The 21965-nt window shown below is 41.8% G+C and overlaps 1 protein-coding gene and 1 long non-coding RNA gene across 4 annotated transcripts in view; one reads left to right on the top strand and one right to left on the bottom strand.

Moving 5' to 3' along the window:
• The window catches only part of ADIPOR2 (adiponectin receptor 2), a 35758-nt gene that overhangs the window by 2904 nt on the left and 10889 nt on the right, over positions 1 to 21965 (bottom strand). For all 3 annotated transcript variants that reach the window (XM_080971647.1, XM_080971649.1, XM_080971648.1), the window contains exons 2-7: positions 19339 to 19574; positions 6814 to 6927; positions 5600 to 5771; positions 4164 to 4350; positions 3547 to 3734; positions 351 to 544 (exon numbers count right to left, since the gene is read on the bottom strand). In XM_080971647.1, coding sequence (XP_080827773.1) covers positions 351 to 544; positions 3547 to 3734; positions 4164 to 4350; positions 5600 to 5771; positions 6814 to 6927; positions 19339 to 19506 — 1023 coding nt within the window. In that variant the 5' untranslated portion in view covers positions 19507 to 19574. The remainder of the gene's footprint in view (positions 1 to 350; positions 545 to 3546; positions 3735 to 4163; positions 4351 to 5599; positions 5772 to 6813; positions 6928 to 19338; positions 19575 to 21965) is intronic.
• LOC308457627 lies at positions 9942 to 13021 on the top strand. The gene is made up of 2 exons (XR_013977055.1): positions 9942 to 11834; positions 12673 to 13021. It is a non-coding gene; the product is annotated as an uncharacterized lncRNA (long non-coding RNA).

Raw genomic sequence — 21965 nt, forward strand, 5'->3', positions numbered from 1 at the left:
ACATGCTCATATACACATAAACAAACAAAGACAGAGCATTAATAGCGCTGTATCAGAATGGTTGTATTTTTGCAGCTGTGCACCATTCCCTCTCTTGGGAGCCAGGTATGCCAAGGCAGATACAGTGCAAATATTTTTCATTCTTGTAATGCCTACCAAGAGAAGGTTGCAGAGTTTCACAGGGTTTTAAAGTTAGCAGTTGCACAGCAGGGCTCCATTTTAGCCCAGAACTGAGCAGTAAGAGGCATTTATAGAGCCCGGCCACAGACCACAGTGATCCATCACTGCAGATATGCAGTAGGGATGGCATCAATGCCTCTCACCCTCCCTATTCTATTAGCCATACTTACCCAGATGTCACACTTGCCCGGGAAGAACCTCTCCGGGATGCGAGCAGCATACAGTGCAGCGCCAGTGATATACAGGCAGGCCATGAGAGCCAGCCAGCCTATCTGCCCCATTGTGGCAGCCTTGAGGAGCCCTTCCGTGATGACAAAGTGCAGGGTGGGGATGACCCCACTAAGGCCCAGAGCCAGAAACACTCCTAGGAGATAAGGGAAGTGGGACAGATTCAGCCTTGGACACAAGAGAAGCAGTGGCAGAGATGAGGGCAAACTGCCAAAGCTCAGGATCCCAAAGCAGAGCAGGAAGACTACTTGGGTGGTTGGTTTTTAGGGCCACAACCCATTTGGTCAACTAGAGAGGAGCCCCCTGATCAATCTGGGAACACATTTTTTAAAAAATAATAATTTCCATAGTGCTAAATGTCATTTTAGAAGAGGCATTCTCTCTTCTGTTGCAACCAGGAGGCATATCCTCCTTCAAGACTATACCTGCTGCAGCACATACGTGTGTGTGTGTGTGCGCGCGCGCGCGCACGTGCACATACACATACACCACTTAAATACTAGATAAAGAAAGTATGCTTTTCCATTCCAAAGTCACCATTTTATTCAAGTGACTTTTATTATGCAGATCATTTAAAATTGCAATCAATCAACTATAATTTCTTTAATCAGACCAAATTCTTTTTGTTGTAGAAAATGAAGTAAACCTGATTTCATTCTCAAGTGCCCTAAAATGTATACTACACACCCACTGTGCACAATTGTTCAAAATATGTTAATATACCTCTAGCTTTCTAAGTACACTAGAGACTGTAGCACAAGCCTTGAAATAAAGACTCCCTGCCAGTGGGCTGTGAGTGGCAGAAAGAAACTTTGGCCTTCGTGTACCACTGACTGACCAAAAAAGTGCACACTTACATCAGTCATGGAAGAATAAACTTCAAAGGTGTTTTGTCTGCTCCAGCCCACAGATTGAACTGACAGTTCACGATAATTAAAACCTTCAATATTTGCATAATAGTATTCCCAGTACAGTGGTACCTCAGGTTACAAACTTTGGGTTACAGACTCCGCTAACCCGGAAATAGTACCTCGGGTTAAGAACTTTACCTCAGGATGAGAACAGCAGCAGCAGGAGGCCCCATTAGCTAAAGTGGTACCTCAGGTTAAGAACGGTTTCAGGTTAAGAACGCACCTTCAGAACGAATTAAGTTCGTAACCAGAGGTACCACTGTACTAAGTTGCAATTGCTATATATTTCATCTCCTGATCCTCTGTACAAATTTACAACTTCCTGGAAGGTACAGAAATATTCTAGAACAAATTCTTCAAACTTCCAGCAAGCAAATGAGACTTTCCCCCCTGAATTCATGACTACATTCACATTCTGTGTGTGCGCGCATTCAGACATGCAAGAATTTCACCTTCCCTTGGAGGAGTTCTTCCCATGCACTGCTACAGGAGTTACTGTTCCAAGTGTGCCTCCCAAATGGAAGGAGACAAAGCCCAGAGCAGCAATTTCTGTAGAGATTCAGCAAGTAGCATCCTCTGCACTGGAGTATCAGAAAAACCTAATCATTTCCAAAAGCAGAGATGAACAGAACAAAGTCTCTATCCTCCTGTAAAGATGGAGTGGAAAGGAAGGCAGGCAGGCCGGAGCGGTGGAATAAGCATCTTGGCTAGGAGTCCTTGTCTTACTGGCCTTTTTTCCACCTGGCTGGGGAAGGCAGGGCCCTGACTCCAGCTACAAAAACTGAGGCTACTGAACAGACTGTTGGGCTGGGGCGTTGTTTAGGGTGTTTTGTTTGGAGGGGTGTGTGTTGCTGTTATTGATATAATTTTTTGTATCTTATTTTAGATCTTATGATCTATATGGAAATGTTCAATTTAGATGTGTACTTTTTGAAATTTTATTTATGGTTGAAAATTACTTTTGCTATGTAATTATGTATTATTTTTTTCATGTTGTAAGCTGCCTTAAGCATGGTTTAAACTACGGAAAGGTGGCATACAAATAAAATGCTGAATGTGTGTATGTCTGTAACAGCAAACAGCTTCCCTGCAGGCAGATGTTTTTCGTCCTTAGGAGATTCTTTTTCTTTCCGTTCCCTCATGGCAAAATTTGGAAACTACTGCACTAGAAGATGCATTTAGGGTTTTGATTTTTAACAATACCTTATCCTAAATAATCCTCCTGCCTGACTCAGACTTAGCCAGAATTTAGAGCCATTATGAAAGATGGCATCCAGCTAAGCTGATGAGTCATTTTCACAAATTGTGTTCATTGGACAGACTTGGCATTTACAGCCAGAATCCTTAACTTATTGTCATCCAAACAAGATGTCACATAATGAGTACTACAAGTTAATAATAGGAAAAAAGGGGGGGAACAGTGCAAATTAAAACACACATGATGCAGGCACAAGGAATCTTGTAGCATCTAAATACCAACCAATTTATTATGTATCCATGAAAGGATGCCCATTTATAAGGTGCATGAAGTACTAACTATCCACAACTAGTGAATTCTCTGTACACATAAAGAATGCAGAGTATAAACTTTTCAAGGCCCGTTTGGAGACTACATTTTGCTGTATGTACAGTCATTCCTCATGTTACATTTGCTTCATGTTACTTTTTTTCAGGTTGCGCCCCGCAGCAACCCGGAAGTACTGGAAAGGGTTACTTCTGGGTTTCACCGTTCACGCATGTGCAGTAGCGCTAAATCGCACTTCGTGCATGCGCACAAGCACCAAATTGTGCCGCGCACCTGCACAGATACAGCGCTTCAGGTTGCGAACGGGCCTCCGGAACGGAGGTACCACTGTATATCTGTCTGTACACAAATATACACAAATACACCATAAGCATGACTAATGGAAGGCAACACATCATGGAAGGTGACTTTAACTCACAAAAACTTGTGTCACTATAAATCTGAATATGGAACATTAAAGAAGTTTTGTTGCAGACAGATATGGCTACCTCTCTAGAACCTGACATTATGCAAATATGACTGGCAGATTAGGAGTGTCAAACTTTTAATCTATGAGCGCACACACTCAGTTCAAAGTTACATTTTAAAAAATAGCACCATGCATAAGTAAGTTCAGCACTTTGTTCCAATTTGGAATAAAATTTCAGACCAAATCCCTTCATGTGGAGGAAAGCATTTTAAAAGTGATCCTTTGAGTCTTACCTGCTCGTACTGCTCGATACTGGGGGGTTGCAAACCTGTCCCATTGGGAAACTATAATGGCTGTGATGCCCAGGACACAGATGACAATCAAGTAGATGAAGCAGGGCTGAGGGTTGCAATAGAAGGAGTAGTAGAGCCATGGGACAAAACTGCCCATAATGAGGAGGGCGATGCCAGAGTAGTCCAGTCTAAGGCAAGGGAAGAGAGGGGGAAAGTTGTTTCAGGAAGGTCACATGAAATAGCCTGCTCAATGATTGCACAGCCTCCACAGCACCCAACAAGCCTAGCCTAGTTGCATCATTGTCCAGCTTCTGGTGCAAGACTTCTGTGGCTAATAAGGTTCCTACTGTGACCACCCCTAGACAGCAACTTCCAAATATTAGCAAAGGCAGACAAGTCTTAGGAGAAGAGCTCTGATCTAAATTCTTTAATCTTGGCCTGCTAACCACAATGTCAGGAATATGGGCAGCCCATCAATGGCTGAAGTAGAGCTCTTAGGCAAATTCCAGTTTCTCAGCCTGGACCCAACACCTAAGCATTTATACACTGACAATTTTCATAGTGCTTCACATACATTTTCCGGCTCTGAAGTCACACTGAACCACTACAATACTTACTTGGAGAATAGTCTTGAGACACCTTCTGAATGGCAGTAAACTGTGTGGAAGAGCCATGAGAAGGAGAGGCAGAGAATGGCTCCCAAGAAGAACACTCCAACCACTACCTTCTCTTGTACAGGTGCTACAAAGGACATGTTTGGCCGGAACATGTAAAAGATGCCCAGACACAGAAAGAACACACAACCTAAACAAAGAAAAATAAATGTTACAAGACCTGCCAAAGTTTGTGCATGTGTAGCGGGAGAACCCCAAAAAAGCATCACAGCAAATTCAGTACACTTGAGAAATGTCATCTGTCACATTTCTGTAGATCATTTGACTTAACATTTGCAAATCATTGAGTGAGGTACTACATATGCTTTGAACAGCTTTGGGAAACCCCTGGCCACATTATGCACATCATGTTAAAATATGGTTTAGTGTGTTTTGCATGGAGTGGAACATGGTGGAATGGGTGGCCTGATATAAAGCTGGAAACAGATTCAATTTCCTGTTTGTCTGCATTATTTCTCCCAAGTATTATGAGGCATGGTGGTGTAGCATACAGAAGCTGGGCTGGCACAAATATGACCAATCGATGAACCAAAGGGCTTTAGGTTTATTCCAACCTAAATGTTCTGCCAAGCAAAACAGTTGCTGACAATAATGTTTAAAGTATGCAAGCTTAGCTCTAGTTCTGTCCTCCCCAATGAGCCAAACAGAATATGGTCACTGCAATGCCAACTGAAGCTAATTTGAGGCCTGTTCCATCATTAGTCCCAAGAGCCGGGAAAGGTCCAGTAAGCACAGGCAATTAAGCTTATTTCAAGGGCAATGCTGCAGTGAGAAAGCCTCACAGAAGTACAAAGCACACAATTTTTCTGCAGCATTGCAATTCAGATGTCCCAGGTTGAAGCCTTGGACCAAGGTCTTGACTCAGAGCAGCACATGCATACCAAAGTGTTTACATTTTCTTCCTAAAAGCTATTAGTGAACAGCAGTGTTGGAGCAGAAATCTGAATTATCTTTCTGGACAACAGGAAGAGGATTCATGTAGATCTGCCAAGTCAATCTGAGCATCCTCAAAACATTATCAGTGATGGGGTGAGGGGAGTACAACACAAACAGAAAAGGGGGAATTTGCACATCTGAGTAATTCAAACCAAGTCAGTTGGTGCTGAACAAAGAGAAGCTATTCTACTGAACAGGCATTTAGTAAGATTACTGAAGGGGAAAGTCACTGCAACCCTTTGTCCAGGATCCATCTATGCAAGTATAATTCACCCCAAACTCTTGCCCAACATATCCTGTAGAGTCCTGTCAGATGTGCTCCAGGCAATCTTGCTCTTGCTATTGGATCAGCAGTAAGTTCCAAAGTCTATTTTCTTTGCTTCTTAACTCAGTTATTAGTTATAAAAGAGAAATTCATATGACATTTACATCCAAGTCAATACCTAGTAGGTGTGTCCAGATATTGCCGGTCTCTGTGTGTATTCTGAAAATGCTTTTGAAGCAAGCCCGGAAAGAGGGCATGGGTGGGCGGTGCCCATGCAACAGGTAATCGTTGTCTTTCAGCCAGTCGGGCAAGACGTCAAAGGGGATGACGCGCCATCTGCCCTCCCACACCTAAAGGGAGTAAGGAGGGGTTGTGTTAGTCCTCCTGTGGCAGTTTCCCAAGGAAATACACATTGAATTTCAAATGGAAAAAGCAGTATAGAGAATAGTTCAGCCACTCTTCCACAAAATCCACCTTTACCACCACAAATAATTTTGAAATTAGTATGAAGTTTCAGGAAACTGAAAAAACTGCTCCCTGTAGTGTAACACATGAAGGCAAAGAAAAGCCAATCCAAAGCACCCCTCCATGAAAGTTTGGGAGCATGTTTGCCATTCTAAAATCAAAGTCAAATATTCTGAGACTTCAGTGATAGGTGGAAAAAAGAAAGATGGTAACAATGGAGCTTCATTAAAGTTTGTAGAAATTTTGTTAATAAATCCTGCATTTCCAAGATCATCCTTCCAATTATGAAAAGATAGCAGCAAAACAAGGTAAAAATAATATTCTCTGTTCTGATTCTGACATTAGAGACAGACACCAGCATAAACTATTTCCCTTTAAAATTAGCCAAGGAAAGTCAAGACCAGTAATATTTACACAGCTCACAATGAATTTGTCCAGGGTGGCATTTCAATAGAACTGGCTTTTTTCACTTGGGACAGTGGACACAATGAGGCTGCTACACAAGGGAGACAAATGGTAATCTCAAAACAAAGATTTGCAAAGGCCTGAAAGAGTATGTATGGAAAAAGGTGACCTTGTAAATTAAAGTTCTCTGACCCAGAAACACTAGAAGCAGAGGGCATTATTCTGCTTGGACTTCCACAGATGTTTCAAAAAAGAGGCTCAACAGTTGTACCATCATGTTTAATCCTACATTTCAACGTGTAATCCCTATCGTGCTAAACTTTCTAATTCATCCAATTACTGGAAGCGCAAGATCCCAACACGCACAGTGGCAGCATCAGCCAAGACAACAGAACTCCTTGATGGCCACCCACTGTGACTTGGCTCTTTGTTGCCAGAAGTGCATGCACTGCTAGCCAAAGGACCCAACAGCTGTGTGAAGCACACCAGAGCATGATGGGCACTTGCTTTGCAGCCTCTTACCTTACATACAAACTCTTCCATCCTCTCCATGGCATGGTGAGCTTGGAGAGGCAGCATCCCCATAAATCCTTCATCCTCATGAGCTGCATCATCGCTGCCAACATGATCAGAACTCTGAAACATAAAAGAATTGTTGAATAACAAGCAAAAACAAGTTTTGCTTTCAGTGACTTAACACAGAATTCTACTATCAAATATGAAGCCAGATAAGCACACAAGTGTAGAATGTTCAAAAGAAACATGTTCTCTAGCTGCATACTCCAGAATTACGTTCTCTAGCCAATGCTGTTGAGCAAAATGCAATGGAGTTGGTGGTCCCCAATTTGTGCTATGGAAGGGAAGAGACTATTAGGTATAGCTGCCACTTTGTGATGCAGTAGCAAAAAAGGCTCATGCTATTCTAGGCTGCATCAACAGAAATATAATGTCCCAATCAAGGGAAATAATAGTTTCACTCTATTTTGCCTTGGTTAGACCACACCTGGAGTACTGTGTCCAGTTCTCAACCCCACAGTTTAAGAAGGATATTGAAATGTGTGCAAAGGAGGGTAACCAAGATGACAAAGGATCTGGAAACTGAGCCTGATGAGGAACAGTTGAGGGAAGTGGGTATGTTTAGCCTGGATAAGAGGAGACTGAGAGGAGATGTAACAGCCATCTTCCAAGCTTGTTGTCTCCTCTGGAGACTAGGACCCAAACCAATAGCTTCAAGTTACAAGAAAGGAGATTCTGAATAAACATCAGGAAGAACTTTCTGATGGTAAGAGCTGTGTGACAGTGGAAGAGACTCCCTCAGAAGGTGGTGGACTCTCCTTCATTGGCGGTTTTTAAGCAGAGCTTGGAATGTCATCTGTCATAGATGCATTAGTTGAGAGTCCTGCATTGCTGGGGGTTGGAATAGATGACCCTCTGGATCCCTTCTAACTCTATAATTCTGATTCTATTACTCCCTTTTAGAAAGATAGACAAAACTCTGAATTTGATCATGCTTTTTCCTTTCTTTCAATGTGAAATAAGATGCGGTTAACACAGCATGAATGCATTTTGCAGTTTGTTGCCCTTGCACAGATTATGTCAATCACCAACCTATTTACTAGAAAAGAACTGTTAAGCAAACACAATTTGCATGCCTTTGCTTATGAGAATCCAGTTATTAGCTACAACAATGTTTTAGGAAGAATCAGTGTCAGGCAAACTTACTGTTAAACTGATTCGCTTTTTTATTGTTCTTAGCTTTTCCCCAAACATCTTACAATTGCCTAACTGTAAGATTGCACACGAAGCTGCAGTAGACTTAACTGGGCCACTGGGCCCAGTGTTGTCTACTCCAACTATCAGGGGTTCCCTAGAGTCTCAGGCAGATGCCTTTCCCAGTCTAATAATGTGACAGTCTTTAAATGGAAATGCTGGTCACTAAAAATGGAACTTTCTATAGGCAAAGCATATGAGCACTGGATAGTCCCTTTCCAACATTTAAGAGCCTCTTCAATGACCCAAGAAACTTAGTCACTTCTCATCTGTACCAGCCAACATTAGTAACTTTTAATTGAGGGGGCTCACATTGAGGCTGGCACAGAAAGAGTTCCTTTTCCAGTCATTTATGCATCTTCTGCCAGTTAATGTAGTTTTACAATACTGTAGTGCAAGATCAAAATCCTACCTATACTGTACAGAAGCACCATGCACTTTAAAGGACAGTCAAAGGTAAAGCCCTATATATACTAAAGTTTTTAAGGAAGCAAATAATTTATTTCAGATTGACTATCATAAATGAAAACAAATCCTTAGTTATTTTCCCAATGTTATTTAATATGGATTAGACACTTAAGCACTGTTTTGCTCCCACACAGTGCTAAGAATCTTTCTTATTAAATGTTCAGAGAAAACTTTGCTAACTACGCTTTCACTATAAAAAAAATCAAGTTAATCAACATAGGAAAAGCACTACTGGATCAAACCAAAGGCTTACGTAGCCCAGCATTCCATTCTTACACTGGACTATCAGATGCTTATGAATCCTGCCAGAAGGACCTGAGTCCATTGAGAATTCAGAATCACCAATACAAAATCCTATAATTCAAAATAATTTAATCCGAGATCATTGAAAGTACATACAAATGTGCACTAAAGGTGATCTTAGCAGGATCTGTTCTTCCACAATAAACACCTACCTGCAATACAGCCAAGCTGCTAGGTTAAAAATCAAGAGATGGGGTGGTGGAGGTAAGAGGAAGAATAGAGAAAAGAGGCAGATCAATTCTTAGTGAGTTTACTTTCTCTCCTTCTCACCAGTTTGGCAATCTTCCCATCTGTCAATATATTGCTTTTGGTTTTAAAAGAGATCTGGGAGAAAGCAACAGTTCAAACATAAATGAAAAGGGTACAGTTCCTTCCCTTTGTTTCCTGCAAGAATGAACAGAGAAGCTACGTAAGTGACTCAAGCAGGTCTTAAGATGGTCACTGGAGTAGGTCACTAACCCAGCTTACAGATTCTGTACTATTCAAAGCTGCTCACACTAAAGCAGCAACCAGCATCCATACATCATCACTTACGCATGCTAGAACTCACCTCCACATAAGGCTTTATATTGGTTAAGAGACCCACTCGAAAGTCACTAATGACCCATCAGAATGTATATGCAACTCTAGAATACTTGGCACACACTTATTCAAGCACACTGCTTACTGAGAAAATTCAGAATTTAACAGCAAATAAAAATATACGAACTTGAGTCCATTGTGCTGCCTAAAACTGCAACCAGTTATTCTACAAAAGTTGTATGTGATAAACTGAATGGATTGCTGCCATCAGACAAAGAGGCATCTTCCTGGTTAAAATATGCAAGGCAGTGTGGCAGAGATGAAAGGACGGGGTGTGTGAGGAGATTTCACCCCTCCCATATCCAAGAATCTCCTGAGGAGTCTGCTGATTCTCCAGAAAGGAGCAGGCGTGTTCTGCTCTCTACTTATTCTGCTCCAGCACCGAGTCAGTCAGTCAGTCAGTCAGTGTGGGGGGAGAGAGAGAGAGACTGAGTGTTAGAGATCGTGTGTAGAGATAAGGTTGCTGCTAAGAGCAGCTGCAGACACTCAGTGCAGTGCAGCATTCATTTATGCTTAGACCTATTTAGCTCTGTATATAGTTGTATTATATTTGTAGTTATAGAATAAAGAAGATATTCTACAGAGCTGCTCTCCGAGTTGTTTATATACTCTGCTAGACTCTGCTGTATTCTGCTGTGCGACGACTGTCTTCTTGTGGAAGTGAATCCGGTGCTCACAACTCTAAGCTGTGAGTCCACAGCACTTTGCCCTGTTCCTGTGCAGAAGGTGGTCTCTGGAAGTGCTACCCAGCTCGCCTAGCCCAGTCGGGGCTGAAGTGGATGAGTCCAGTTGGTGGCACTGGCTCAAGGGCGATGCTTACAGTGTGTTTGTTTGCCCTGCCTACAATTCCTGAGCCTTTTCCACTTCTCCTCATTCACAGCTAAGGAAGCTGGCTTGCAATTTTACTTAAACATATATCTACTTCAAAACCGTTAAAACCCAGAAAGAGCTTTCAAAGAAAGGAGATTCCTTGTGCACTTTCAATAATGCACAAACTCTGAGTCCCACTATACTAGATCCGACAACAAAAAGAGGACCTAAGCAAGCAAGCAAAGCAAGCAGTTTTCTATACTATATGGAAGCATGGTTCCACATACTCTACATGAAAACCTGCCTGAATAGCAGCTACAGCAATTCACATCATTAAAGATTCAGATGGTTCTTTTGCTCTACGCACTTGGATCTAGCTGTCAACATTTGTTAAAACAGTAACTCCCCACAAGTGTATTAAAGCCCTTTAACACGGTTTGTAGACTGCAATGAGCTTGTCTACCAAGGATGCACCCTTTTAAAACCAAGTTTAATATGCTATCCCTAGGTTTCAAATTCGGCCAGCAGAGTATCCCTTCCCCCACAGTTTTTCTAGTTTCTGAACACCTAGCCCATAACCTCAATTTTGGAGGATTTCACCTTTTCTCTGCTGGCTTCAGTTAGTTTTTGAAATTGGACCATACTGGTCATATTCACACATGATGCTAAGCCAAGTGGAGTTTGTCTGTCTTAATCATAACATGCTCATACTTTGTGCTGGTGTACCTAGCTCAAGCTCTTCCACCTCATTCCTCCCTTATGAGTGGAGAAACAGACCGCTGGAAGGCTGGCTTAGTGTTGGATCTGAACCAGCACTTGTGATTTGTTTCTCTTCAAAAAAACATAGTCAGGAAGCCTAGAACAAACATTGGCCTTAGGCTGGTTTGTTTGAAAAGTATAAAGCCACAAGCACTACTTTGAGCATAATGTTAAGCCAGCTACTCCATAGTTTGTCTGGGGACATATTATCTGGGGACCTATTAATCTGGGGATATTTATAGTACAGAAACTCACATTGGTCTTTATGGCAATACCTAACAGATACATGTTCCTTTCAGCCACAGAAAGCAATTAGGCAAAAACGAGAGAGGTAGGTTGTTTAAGTGTACAAATAGTAAAGTCAGGAACAGACAGGTCACCCATGTTCTGTTCTCTTCCCCAAATACTGCATTTGCAGATAAATTATTGCAATGCAGTTCATCGGGAAGGGGGGAAGAGAAGCAAAGCAAACGTTTCAAGCCTACAACAGAGATTGCAGTATCTTGCAGCAATGTGACTCTGAAAGGAAGCTGTTCATCTAATTGATCACAAGGATATTTTGATTGGTTGCCAAATGGCTACATGGGCATGTTTGTTTCCAGGGACTCTGCAGCCTCATCACAATAGAGGTGAAGTGGGCAACATGTCACTCTGCAAGCAGACCATCTGGATGCAGTTAATTGCTATTCTGAAGTCAAATGCAGAGTATAGCCATTTTGTCTTCAGAACTGGTGTTCAAGGTCACAGTGATCTATACTGACCTTCAACTATTAAGTCTTTTAAATGCTGCAAGTTGCAGAAGATCAACTAAGTCTCACTGCTTTTTTGGAGAAAGAAACTCATGGGGAAAGGTCGTTACAAGTCAGGCAAAGTGCAACAGTTAAAAGAACGCTTAGGATTTGTAGAAAAGGGTGTGGGTGTGGGTGTAAATGGTACTCTAGTAGTTAGTGGGCATTACCATACCAATCAAGATAGCTTCCCCACACATGGCATGACTGAGGACACAACTCTACTGCCATTAGGATAAAAAAACTGCCCATGACAACAGCCATCATGGGACTAAGCACTAACATCACTCAAAAGAACACCCTGCCTTCAGGACAAAGGCATTCAGAATTCAAACAAGATGAAAAATAATGGAAAAGATAAGGCATAACAAAAAGAATAGAGAGGGATGAAGTGAGGATAAGAGTTGTTATGAGAGTCCAGAAACCGTTTGTAAGAAATGGGGAAGAGGAGAGAACTGGCATGACTGGAGTGTGCACATACTCCTTATAAAATAAGCTAGACAGGTTCCCTGCTTGTTGTCCTTCCGCCAACAGGTGAAGACTTTCTTTTTCCAAAGGGCTTTTGGGAACTGACTGATTTTAATGAAAGGGCTGGTACAGTGCTGTTTTTATTGTAATTATTGGTATGGTTTTAATATATTTTATATACGTATATAGTTTAAATTCTATCAAGGTTTTGTTGTTTTATCATTATTGTTTTTTCAATGTTTTTAGCGGTTCTTATTTTTATCTGTGAGCCGCCTTGAGTCCTGTCAGGAAAAAGGCAGGTTATGTATAAATAAATAAAAGAATAAATAGCAGCTTAGTACAGGCAAAGGCAGGAGCTAGACATTGAGGGGGGTAATTGTGAGACAGAATGAAGTTAGAGCCCTTGTATCACACATTAACTGGTCTCCTTCAGTTATAAATGGAACTTAACAGAAGTCATGAGGGATCTGTGCCATGAAGAAAAAGGACAATGGATCTACTGATGAAAATATGATGTCTGCAAGATACAACAAACTCGTGAGGCAACCTAAAGGCTAACAGATTGATTGTGGCATTAGCTTTTCGTTGGCAGCCATGAAACTCCGCTACCCCTCTGGAATGTGTTAACAGGAATCAGAACTGTTCTCTGATCATGGGAGAGCTTATTACATATTTCAGGTTTTCTTTCCTTTTTCTTCTTAAAGCCGACAAATCACAAGCTTTATGATAATTTGTGTCTGGGCTTAAGCAGGCATATTAAAGAGCTCCTTTGCTGCAAAGAATTCTTTCTTCCTGCGTGTTCACACATATTTCAGGTCACAGCAAATCTGTTTGCTGGTGTTCAACAGCAATGCAAGAGATGGCTGTGTATGCATCTTATCTGGGGAATGACTAGGGCATTCTGACACTGGGCAGACTGAAGAACAGCACCTGCCCAAGAAGGCTCTTCCCCACCTCTTTTGTCCATATGCTAATTCCAAAAGCAGCTGTGCATGAGAGTGACAGGCTGCCTGGCATTTGACTTGCTAAGTAAAGCAACACTTCATATGCAAAGGGGGGGGGGGGAATATGGGGGAAGGGAGAGAAAACAGGCTTATGAAGCATGCTAAATGGAAACAAGATACATAAGAAATTATACTGCTCCAGAAAACCCTGCTTTCACCACCAGTAATTGCCAAAATACCTTTGCTAGCTCCCCCTTCTACCTGCTGCCAGAAAATGGAAATGTGATCTATTTGCTTGATGGATGTAACCTCTCTTACATTGCAGGAATAAATGAACCCAATGCCTTCTTGTCTTTCTCCTACAATTGAACTAGGATCTCAACAAGTTATGGTTTATAAAAGCAACTGATGAGCAGCAGTTGGAAACTGGGATAGGAATGCTAGGAGCCATGTGGCTCCTGGGACCTAGGTTGTGGGCACCAAAACAAAATGTCTAGCTGCCTTTTTTCCCCCCGCTCCGGGGGGGGGGGGGGGAGTTGCCAAGAGAATCAGGGGGTCTGCAGGGTAGTGCAGCAGCAAAAGACGTGTCTTTTGCTACTGCACTATCCTTCCAAACACCTGATTCACCCGGCAGCACAAAAAAGGTGCATTTTTTGCTGCGCTGTGCCCGGCAGACAAGCTGACTGCAGCCAGGCAGCTGGAGATGCTAAGCACCAAGTGTGGCTCCTGGACATCTCCATCCAGTAGCAAAAGATCAGTTGCCAGTCTAGACTAAGCTACACAAGCAACACCACACTACACAACTTTCTATGTTAAGTGAAAAAGTCCAGGACAGTGCATAGCAAACCTCGTAAAAATAATGACAAAAAGGGTACCCACCAATTCTCCACCTGCCTGTTTTTTTAAGATGTATTATGTGAAAACTTTTTAAGATGTATTATGTGAAAACTTAATTAAAATATTTATTAAAAAACAAAACAAAACGCCACCGACCTCTATAGAGTAAGTTCCTGTTTACTTCTAAAATGGCTGCCTCTTCCCTCAAGAGGCCAATAAATTGGCAGAACCATGCATTGTGTCCGCACATGATTACCTTTCAGATACTGGCCTTTAAAAATTATTTTTAAAGTTCAGAGAGAATGAATCCTAGAAAGTAATATTTGTTGCTATGAAAGTAGCAATAGCTCATCACTCATTGGGTAAAAGAAAACACAGAGGAGAAGCAGCAACAAGAGAAAAAAAGACCAAGGGCATATATGGAACTTGCCTTTGCTGTATGCAAGACACTGAGACAATTCTAAGCGTTTACTTTCCAAAACCAGTTCACTATATTAAAACAATGCAAAAGCAGGATCTAAAAGTGGAGAAGTTGTCCTATCATAACCAAAAAAGGTAGAAAACATGGCAATTGAGAGATTGTGGGATGTAGCGTAGAGGCAGGGAAAGAAGGATTGTCTGAGCATGTTATTTACAGAAATACTAAACCTTAATAAGGTGCAAAGATGAGCAGCTGCCGTGCCTTGTCTCTTAAATTTTATTATTTATGCTTTAATAAAATGTTTATATGCCACTGTACCATAAAAATGTATCACAGCGGTTTATAGCAATATAAAAACACAAAACTAGATAGTAAAAGCACAAAGAGCTAAAAACAAGTTAAAAGCAATAGTTGTAATAAACAAACAAACAAAGAACATAATGGCATACAGCAGGTTGACCTGCCTCTTCCACACCAGGATGCAAAAGAAAGCAACAGGTTTCCAATGCCTTTCCTTAAGGATGAACTCTAAATTCCTTGTTCTTAAGTATTCATGTCAGTATTTTTTATTTGGTTTCTATTCTTTTCCTTCCCATTTTTACTATGCTTGAGCACAGTTTTTTCACTTTCAAAGTAGGCTGACTAATGGATTCTTTCCAAAAGGTCAAACAGCTGAATTCAAGAATCATGGAGGCCCTGGCTGCTTGACAAATGTTCCAGCTGGGTATCTGCCATGAAGAAGCCTTCCACTGACTGAAGAGTCAAGTGCTGCGCTTCATTATCCTCTGCACAGTACCAAATGCTTCAGAGCAAAGGACCCAAAATTTCACAGACACGCTTCTAGGCCACACACTGCAAGTGCACAGAGCACCCCAGATGCAGGAACTTTTAGACAAAAACCACCATCAATCAAGAGCAGAGGGCTGTGGGAGCTGGGGGGGAAATGTGAAGAAAACAGCCTTTTGTTCCCTCTCTGTCATTGGAGGATTATAGAAAAAAGGGAGAGAGTCAAGTGCAGGTTTTCAGGGCTGTACATAAAAAGCCCATTCATCAGGTGATAAAAGTCACATGCATTTGATTGTGTCAGTTTAACAAAGTCACAGTGAGAACCATTTCTTTAGGAGATATCAGTGACTGAAGAACAGCAGGGAGAACAAAGACACTCCAACCATTCAAATAGCAAAGGGCAAAGGAAGATAAATGCCATGAAGGAGGCCAGACAGTCCGGCACAGGGCAGAAAAAAGCACCAACAGCTTAAGAAAACGTGAATATTCACTAGAGCAACTTTTGCCAACCTGGTGCCCTCCATACATTTAGGACTAAATTTCCCATTGGCCCCAGCCAGCATGCTGACTGGGCAAAATGTCAAGTGGGCACTAGGTTAGCAAAGGTTCCTCTAGAAGATTTGCATCCACCACAGTGAAAATAAAAATGTGTACAATAAATAATCCAACTATCATTTGCATGCCTGAAGACAGTCTGAATTATCACCTGGCACCCCACAGGCTTTCTTTCTTGGAGAAGTACTCCAATACCACTGTGGAAAAGATGTGCTTTCCTCCGTCAGAGGGAAACAGACACAAGGTAGGGTAAATGTGATCCAATAAGCGTCACTCAGCTTTAAAACAGGAAGCCTTGCTGATTTCAAAACGTATTTTAAGTAAACATGCTGAGCATGACAGACTTCAGAATAAAAACTTGCCAAACTATTTCTCCATAGAAAAGGAGAAAACTGAAACTGAACACACAAGGAGTACCAAATACAAATGCATTTCACAGTGCTTAGACACGCAATGTGAATAACTGACATTTCCAGAAAAAATGCCAATTGTCGGAATTAACAAAAAGGTGCTGATAAAAAATTCTGATACAAGAGCTTTTCATCACCATGATGTGCCCCCCCCCCCAAACAGACACTTCAAAGGAAACAGGTCTAGCATTGTCACAACACTGTTAATACTCATAATGCTTTACGGTTAATATTTCTGTCTTGAAGATGGATAGGCAAGATCAATTGGGAGAATTATAGGGCCACTTTAGACCCAGCTCCCACAAGCTTGCCTTACTATCACAGGCTAGCCCATTCACCTCAAGTCTATGGGAAGGATCAGCAGCAGCTAGCATCACTGTGCATGTGCCATTTATTCTGGGTCGGGCCTGTGAAGGAGCAGCACAAAGTGATTATGCAGTGGCAAAGTGAAGAAAGGAAGCAGTGCAGACAAATTTTCAAGGAGGAAGGAGGAAGACAACATAATAGCATGGGCCAGGTATAAGGCAGCTTTTGATCTGACGTTCCTTCCTAAAGTTGAAAACCTTCTGTAACACCTCAACCTCTCACTTCGGCCGAGGCTGCCTACTAAAGTCGTAGATCCAGAATCTCTTACTTAATGGTGTATTTTTCATTTGATAATGAAGGGGGAGGGAGGAAAGAGAAAGAGGATTAAGAGTGCACAATCCTATATATTTCACTCAGTAATAAGTTATGCTGAATTCAAGGCAGCTTACTCTCATTTGTGTGCAAGATGGGAGGCGAGGGAGGGGGAAGGAGGGTTCTGAGCATTATTTTCACTTGAAAATCCTGTGACACTTCCACGTATAGCAGATCTACAAGACCGAGGTTCTGAAAAGGCCTGAACAGTATTTAATAGTAATGGTTCTGTTCTGAGAGTGCCTGTTGGAATCATGCATAGGATTAGGTTGCAAGAATATCAAAATGAAGCATGCCTGCTTTCATTCTTTCCTTTTCTACTAGTAAGTATCAGATACTTTCACTTGGGCTAATCAGGGTGGGGAGGATGTATCCAAGAATGGAGGGTTGGCGAGAACTTCTAAAAGGTATCCTTTCTGCACTTAGAACAATATAAACAATAATAATCACTGTAACCAGGTTTTATGTAGTCATTTTAGAGCTTGGTGTTAATAAAACCAAGGGCCTTCTTGGTGGCTGCTCACAGACTTTGGAACCCCCTGCCTAGAGCAGTTAGACTGGTTCTCTCCTGGTTGTCCTCCCGCCAGCAAGTGAAGACTTTCTTGTTCCAACAGGCTTTTGGGAAATGACTAGTTTTAATGAAAGAGCTAGCACCGTGCTATTTTTTTCGTAATTATTTGTATAATGTTAATAGATTTATATATGTATATAGTCTTAATTCCATCAGTGTTGAATTGTTTATTATAGATTGTTTTTTCTATGTTTTAAACAGTTCCTATTTTTATCTGTAAGCTGCCTTGAGAGTCCTGTCAGGGAAAAGGGCAAAGTATAAATAAAGTAACACAGGTGTAAATTGTGTTACCGTACAAGCAGACCACTTCAGTGTATGGTTTCATCAGAAGATGCAGCTAGTAATCAAAACTAGCTCTGTCGCCAAGGAGCCACTCCCAATAGTGACTGGATGTGGCAAAAGAAAAAGAAAGAGTAGATCCCAGAAACCAAAAGCTTGCCCCCTCCATTTGAAGCATCCGTTCCTTTGTTTAAGTTTGCTTTCTCTAACTACTAATTCAGTGCTTATTTCCTGTGCTCTTAGCCACTTCTTTTCTGCACCTGCACAAAATTTATTAGTAAGGATGGGTACATCCAGTCCATTTTCACCACCAGGTGTGACATTTATCTACTTGCACTTTGACATGCTTTCGAACTGCTAGGTGGGCAGTTCGAACTGCTAGGTGGCCTTAAAGACTGTACACAGGCTTCAAAGCTCAGCAGTCTAAAGTCACCCAGATAACAGTTACCCACAGAACAGACTCTTAAAAATTGTTCATCTGCCAGTGAACTATTTTCATTCTTAGAAGTTGCACAACAGGCTTTAAATGAACCCTACATCAAAGCATTGGCATTAGACATTTCGTTAGAAACAGAACCTGAAGCCAGTTACCTTTTTTCTTTTACAAAGTTTTTAGGCAATTCCACATACATGTAATATTTGTTTGTGCCAATGTATTATGCCACCCAAACCTTAGCAGTGGTCCCAAACAGAACTTAAAGTCAGAGTGAACTTACAAAAGCTCTTATACTTAATTACATATCATACAAAAATATATGTTCTCTTCCCATTTGGGGGAAGGAGGAAAAGGGGGGTTTCCTGTAATGATTAGAAAGCCAATTAAATTTATTAAGCACCTTATAATCATTATGATACTGACTGCTAAACCATCACCCTAGCAATGGATTTAAATGATACCATTAACACTCCTGCCTGGAAGTAAACAGACCTTCTAAATCACTTGGCTGAGTGTTGGAAAAACTAGGACAGGATCATTGGACTGCTTTGTGTGTGTGTTTATATACTGGTACGTCAACTAGAACTGATACAAGGAAGCTGAATTGAAGGGTTATTGTTTCTTGGGTTTTCTCCCAATCACACAACTGAAGGAGGTGCTGTTCTACTTGCACCCTGTGTTCATATGTGGAGGCCAAACCAAACACTCTTGGATCCAACAATCCTCTTGGATTCCTAGGTAGCAGCCTGTGACAGAATACTTTACAGCAACTTTGGAGGTAAACTGATTGTGGCCCTCTCTCAAAACCCTTACAACTTATTATAAGCCCTGGTAATCAGTTCACCTTCTTTTGAGATTCTTGTGCAGGGTCGCCCCTGGAGACAGTTCAAGAACTTCAGTTGCTCCAGTACACAATGGTAAGACTTGTCAAGATTCTCCAACATGAAGCATATTTGACACACAGTAACAGAACCACTGGTTATGTGTTCATTTCTGGGATAAATTCAAGATGCTGGGGTGTTGTTGTTTTTAAAATCCCGTAATGGCCTGGGTCTTGGACACTGTGGAATTGCCTTCTCTGAAAAAAACCATACCCCTATAATTGTTAACTTATCCCTAAGTTGTTCAAGGACATTTGATGCAACTCCCTGGCTAGATTTCTGAGTACCAATTATTATTTACCTTTTCCAGTTCAGAAGATTCAGGTGGCTCCACTAGGAGGGTCCCCTGCTCACTGGATTGGTCACTATCAAGGCTTTCCTGCCCAGCAGGATTGGGCATGTGTCCCTTCCTGAGCCGTAGTGCTGGCTCCAGAATGCTGCCATTCCCGAGATCCGTTGATTCGTTCATGAGACCAGGGTCTTCTCAAGAAAGGTTCTTATTTTCTCCAGCAAGAAGCGATGACAGATTGGCTAGTCCTGAAAAAGGAAACAAAACTGTCATTGATAAACATGCCAGCCTATAATTGTGTTAACATCCAACTTATAGTCACTTTTGAAGATGCTGAAAGCCAATCATGGAGAATTTGCATTTCCCCAGGACTGAAGTAATGGGACGCGGGTGGCGCTGTGGGTAAAACCTCAGCGCCTAGGGCTTGCCGATCGCATGGTCGGCGGTTCGAATCCCCGCGGCAGGGTGAGCTCCCGTCTTTCGGTCCCAGCTCCTGCCCACCTAGCAGTTTGAAAGCACCCCTAAGTGCAAGTAGATAAATAGGTACCGCTTTATAGCGGGAAGGTAAACGGCGTTTCCGTGTGCTGTGCTGGTGCCGGTTCGCCATATGCAGCTTGTCACGCTGGCCACGTGACCCGGAAGTGTCTCCAGACAGCGCTGGCCCTTGGCCTCTTAAGTGAGATGGGCGCACAACCCTAGAGTCGGACACGACTGGCCCGTACAGGCAGGGGTACCTTTACCTTTACCTTAGGACTGAAGTAAATAACCTTTAGAGGAGCATCTGTGGTGTTATGAAAGGTAAAAATTACCAATTCCATGATTCAATTTAAATACAGAGCTTTTTAATATGTAGCACCAAACCACTGCAAAACAATGTGGATACTGTTCACTGCAAACCCTTTCTTGACATTTGGTTCTCAGTTAAGCATAATCACAAGACTAGAGGTTATAGCACAAGGTTCTGTCAACACACCAAAGCATGTGTCTTATACACCTCCTAAAGGGAGTGAAGACTACCAAAGACTAGTCAGAAATACTTGTAAATGTCATCATTTTGATAGGAAAATCTTGTACTCAGCTGACATAAGCTTAAACAATTATCTTGAATGGTCTCCACTTCTGTATTCTATGTGCATGTCACAAATGGAAGACAAAGGTTTTGCAGAGACTTTATAGCTTGTAACTAATCTTCAAGCTTTAATTAGTAAGAAGCTTTAACTGATTAATCAGGCAGGGCAATTTTAATGATGAGTCAGGGAAGACACCTAACCATTGTTCAAGGTTGTTCTGGTGTACAGTAAGCCTGCAATTTATATGGGGGCTATGATCTGGGGATCACACCTAAAGCCAAAATTGTCTATAGTCAAAATCCATTGGGTTCAGTAGCAAGTGGGATTGCCAAAGCCATTATTCCTGAAACCCTGCCCCCTTTCTGCCAGGTCATACATAAAGCTGAATGTGTGTACATTGCAGGCTTGCTGTATTAACATACTGGAATAAAAAACTAAATACAGAAAAAGGCCTTTTACACTGATGGACAGCTTTTGTATTTTAAGTTTTCTCTCAAGTCTTATGGCTCTTGAGGTTTCGCTTATATGCAAATTTAATCAATTAGCTTTTTAAATGGCAGATTAACAGACACCCCACTATATCATCCCTCAATTATACAGGGTGAGTCTTTTAAAAGAGACCTCGTGGAACATGTGTACTCTGTATCCATGGGCCCTCTTTTAAAGGACTCACCCTGTATATTGACTGAATGTTATCTGTGCATCATCCAGCTGCAGGTAAGAGTGTGCTGTTTGTAGTGGAGATTAGTGTTTAATTGCTGGCTGGATGAATGCAGCTCTGGGATTGGGGAGTGGTCCAGGGCCTGTCATACTATGACAGCAGCTCCTGCCATGGGCAGTGGGCTCGACTCCAAATGGGTTTGCCATTTTGGGTCATAATTTCAAGGAGACAACAGGGTCAGGGATGCTCCACACTGTCAGTTAGGCTATAGAACTGTAGGCCAGGCACTGCACAAGACAGGCCTATGACCCTCAACGAGGGTGAGAGCCATTTTTAAAAACTGGCTATAGTAGGCAGGTGTATGGAAAGGTTTGCCAGTCCATTTTAGAAGGGAACGGAGAGTGTTGGGGTTACACACAACTAATTCCCAGTGTTAGAAACTGAGTTATGAAATCTAGAAGCTAAAATGGCACCTTAAACCTAGGTTATGTGCACAGCAACGGAATGTCTAGGCGCCCTTTTTTATAACAAGAATACAAAGCTGAAAATTAATTATCTTCAGCTAAAATCTTATATTCATTTTTCACATGGTCTAGTCCTCATCTGAAGACTACAGTAACAAAGCCATGCTTCCCCTGCCCGTCCCCCTAATATTCTTAAAAGAGTCTCTTTTCCATTCTTCAGAGGAAGTAGGGAGGCAGAAAAAGGTCCTCCTTTCCTTCCACTCTACAAATTTAATCTGAAATCTTAGGTGCAGTACTGTGCCCAAAGCTCAGAAACTGCACACGCTAATGAAATTCCTTGTCGGAAAATGCGCCTAGAACAGTGGGAGTTTCGAACACTGCTAATTCCAAAGAGAGACTCCCATAAAGTTAGTTGCTAACACAGTAGAAGTGGGCAATTATCTC

The sequence above is a fragment of the Podarcis pityusensis genome (genome assembly GCF_964106645.2).
Source record: "Podarcis pityusensis genome assembly, chromosome: 10".
Classification (NCBI taxonomy): Eukaryota; Metazoa; Chordata; class Lepidosauria; order Squamata; family Lacertidae; genus Podarcis; species Podarcis pityusensis.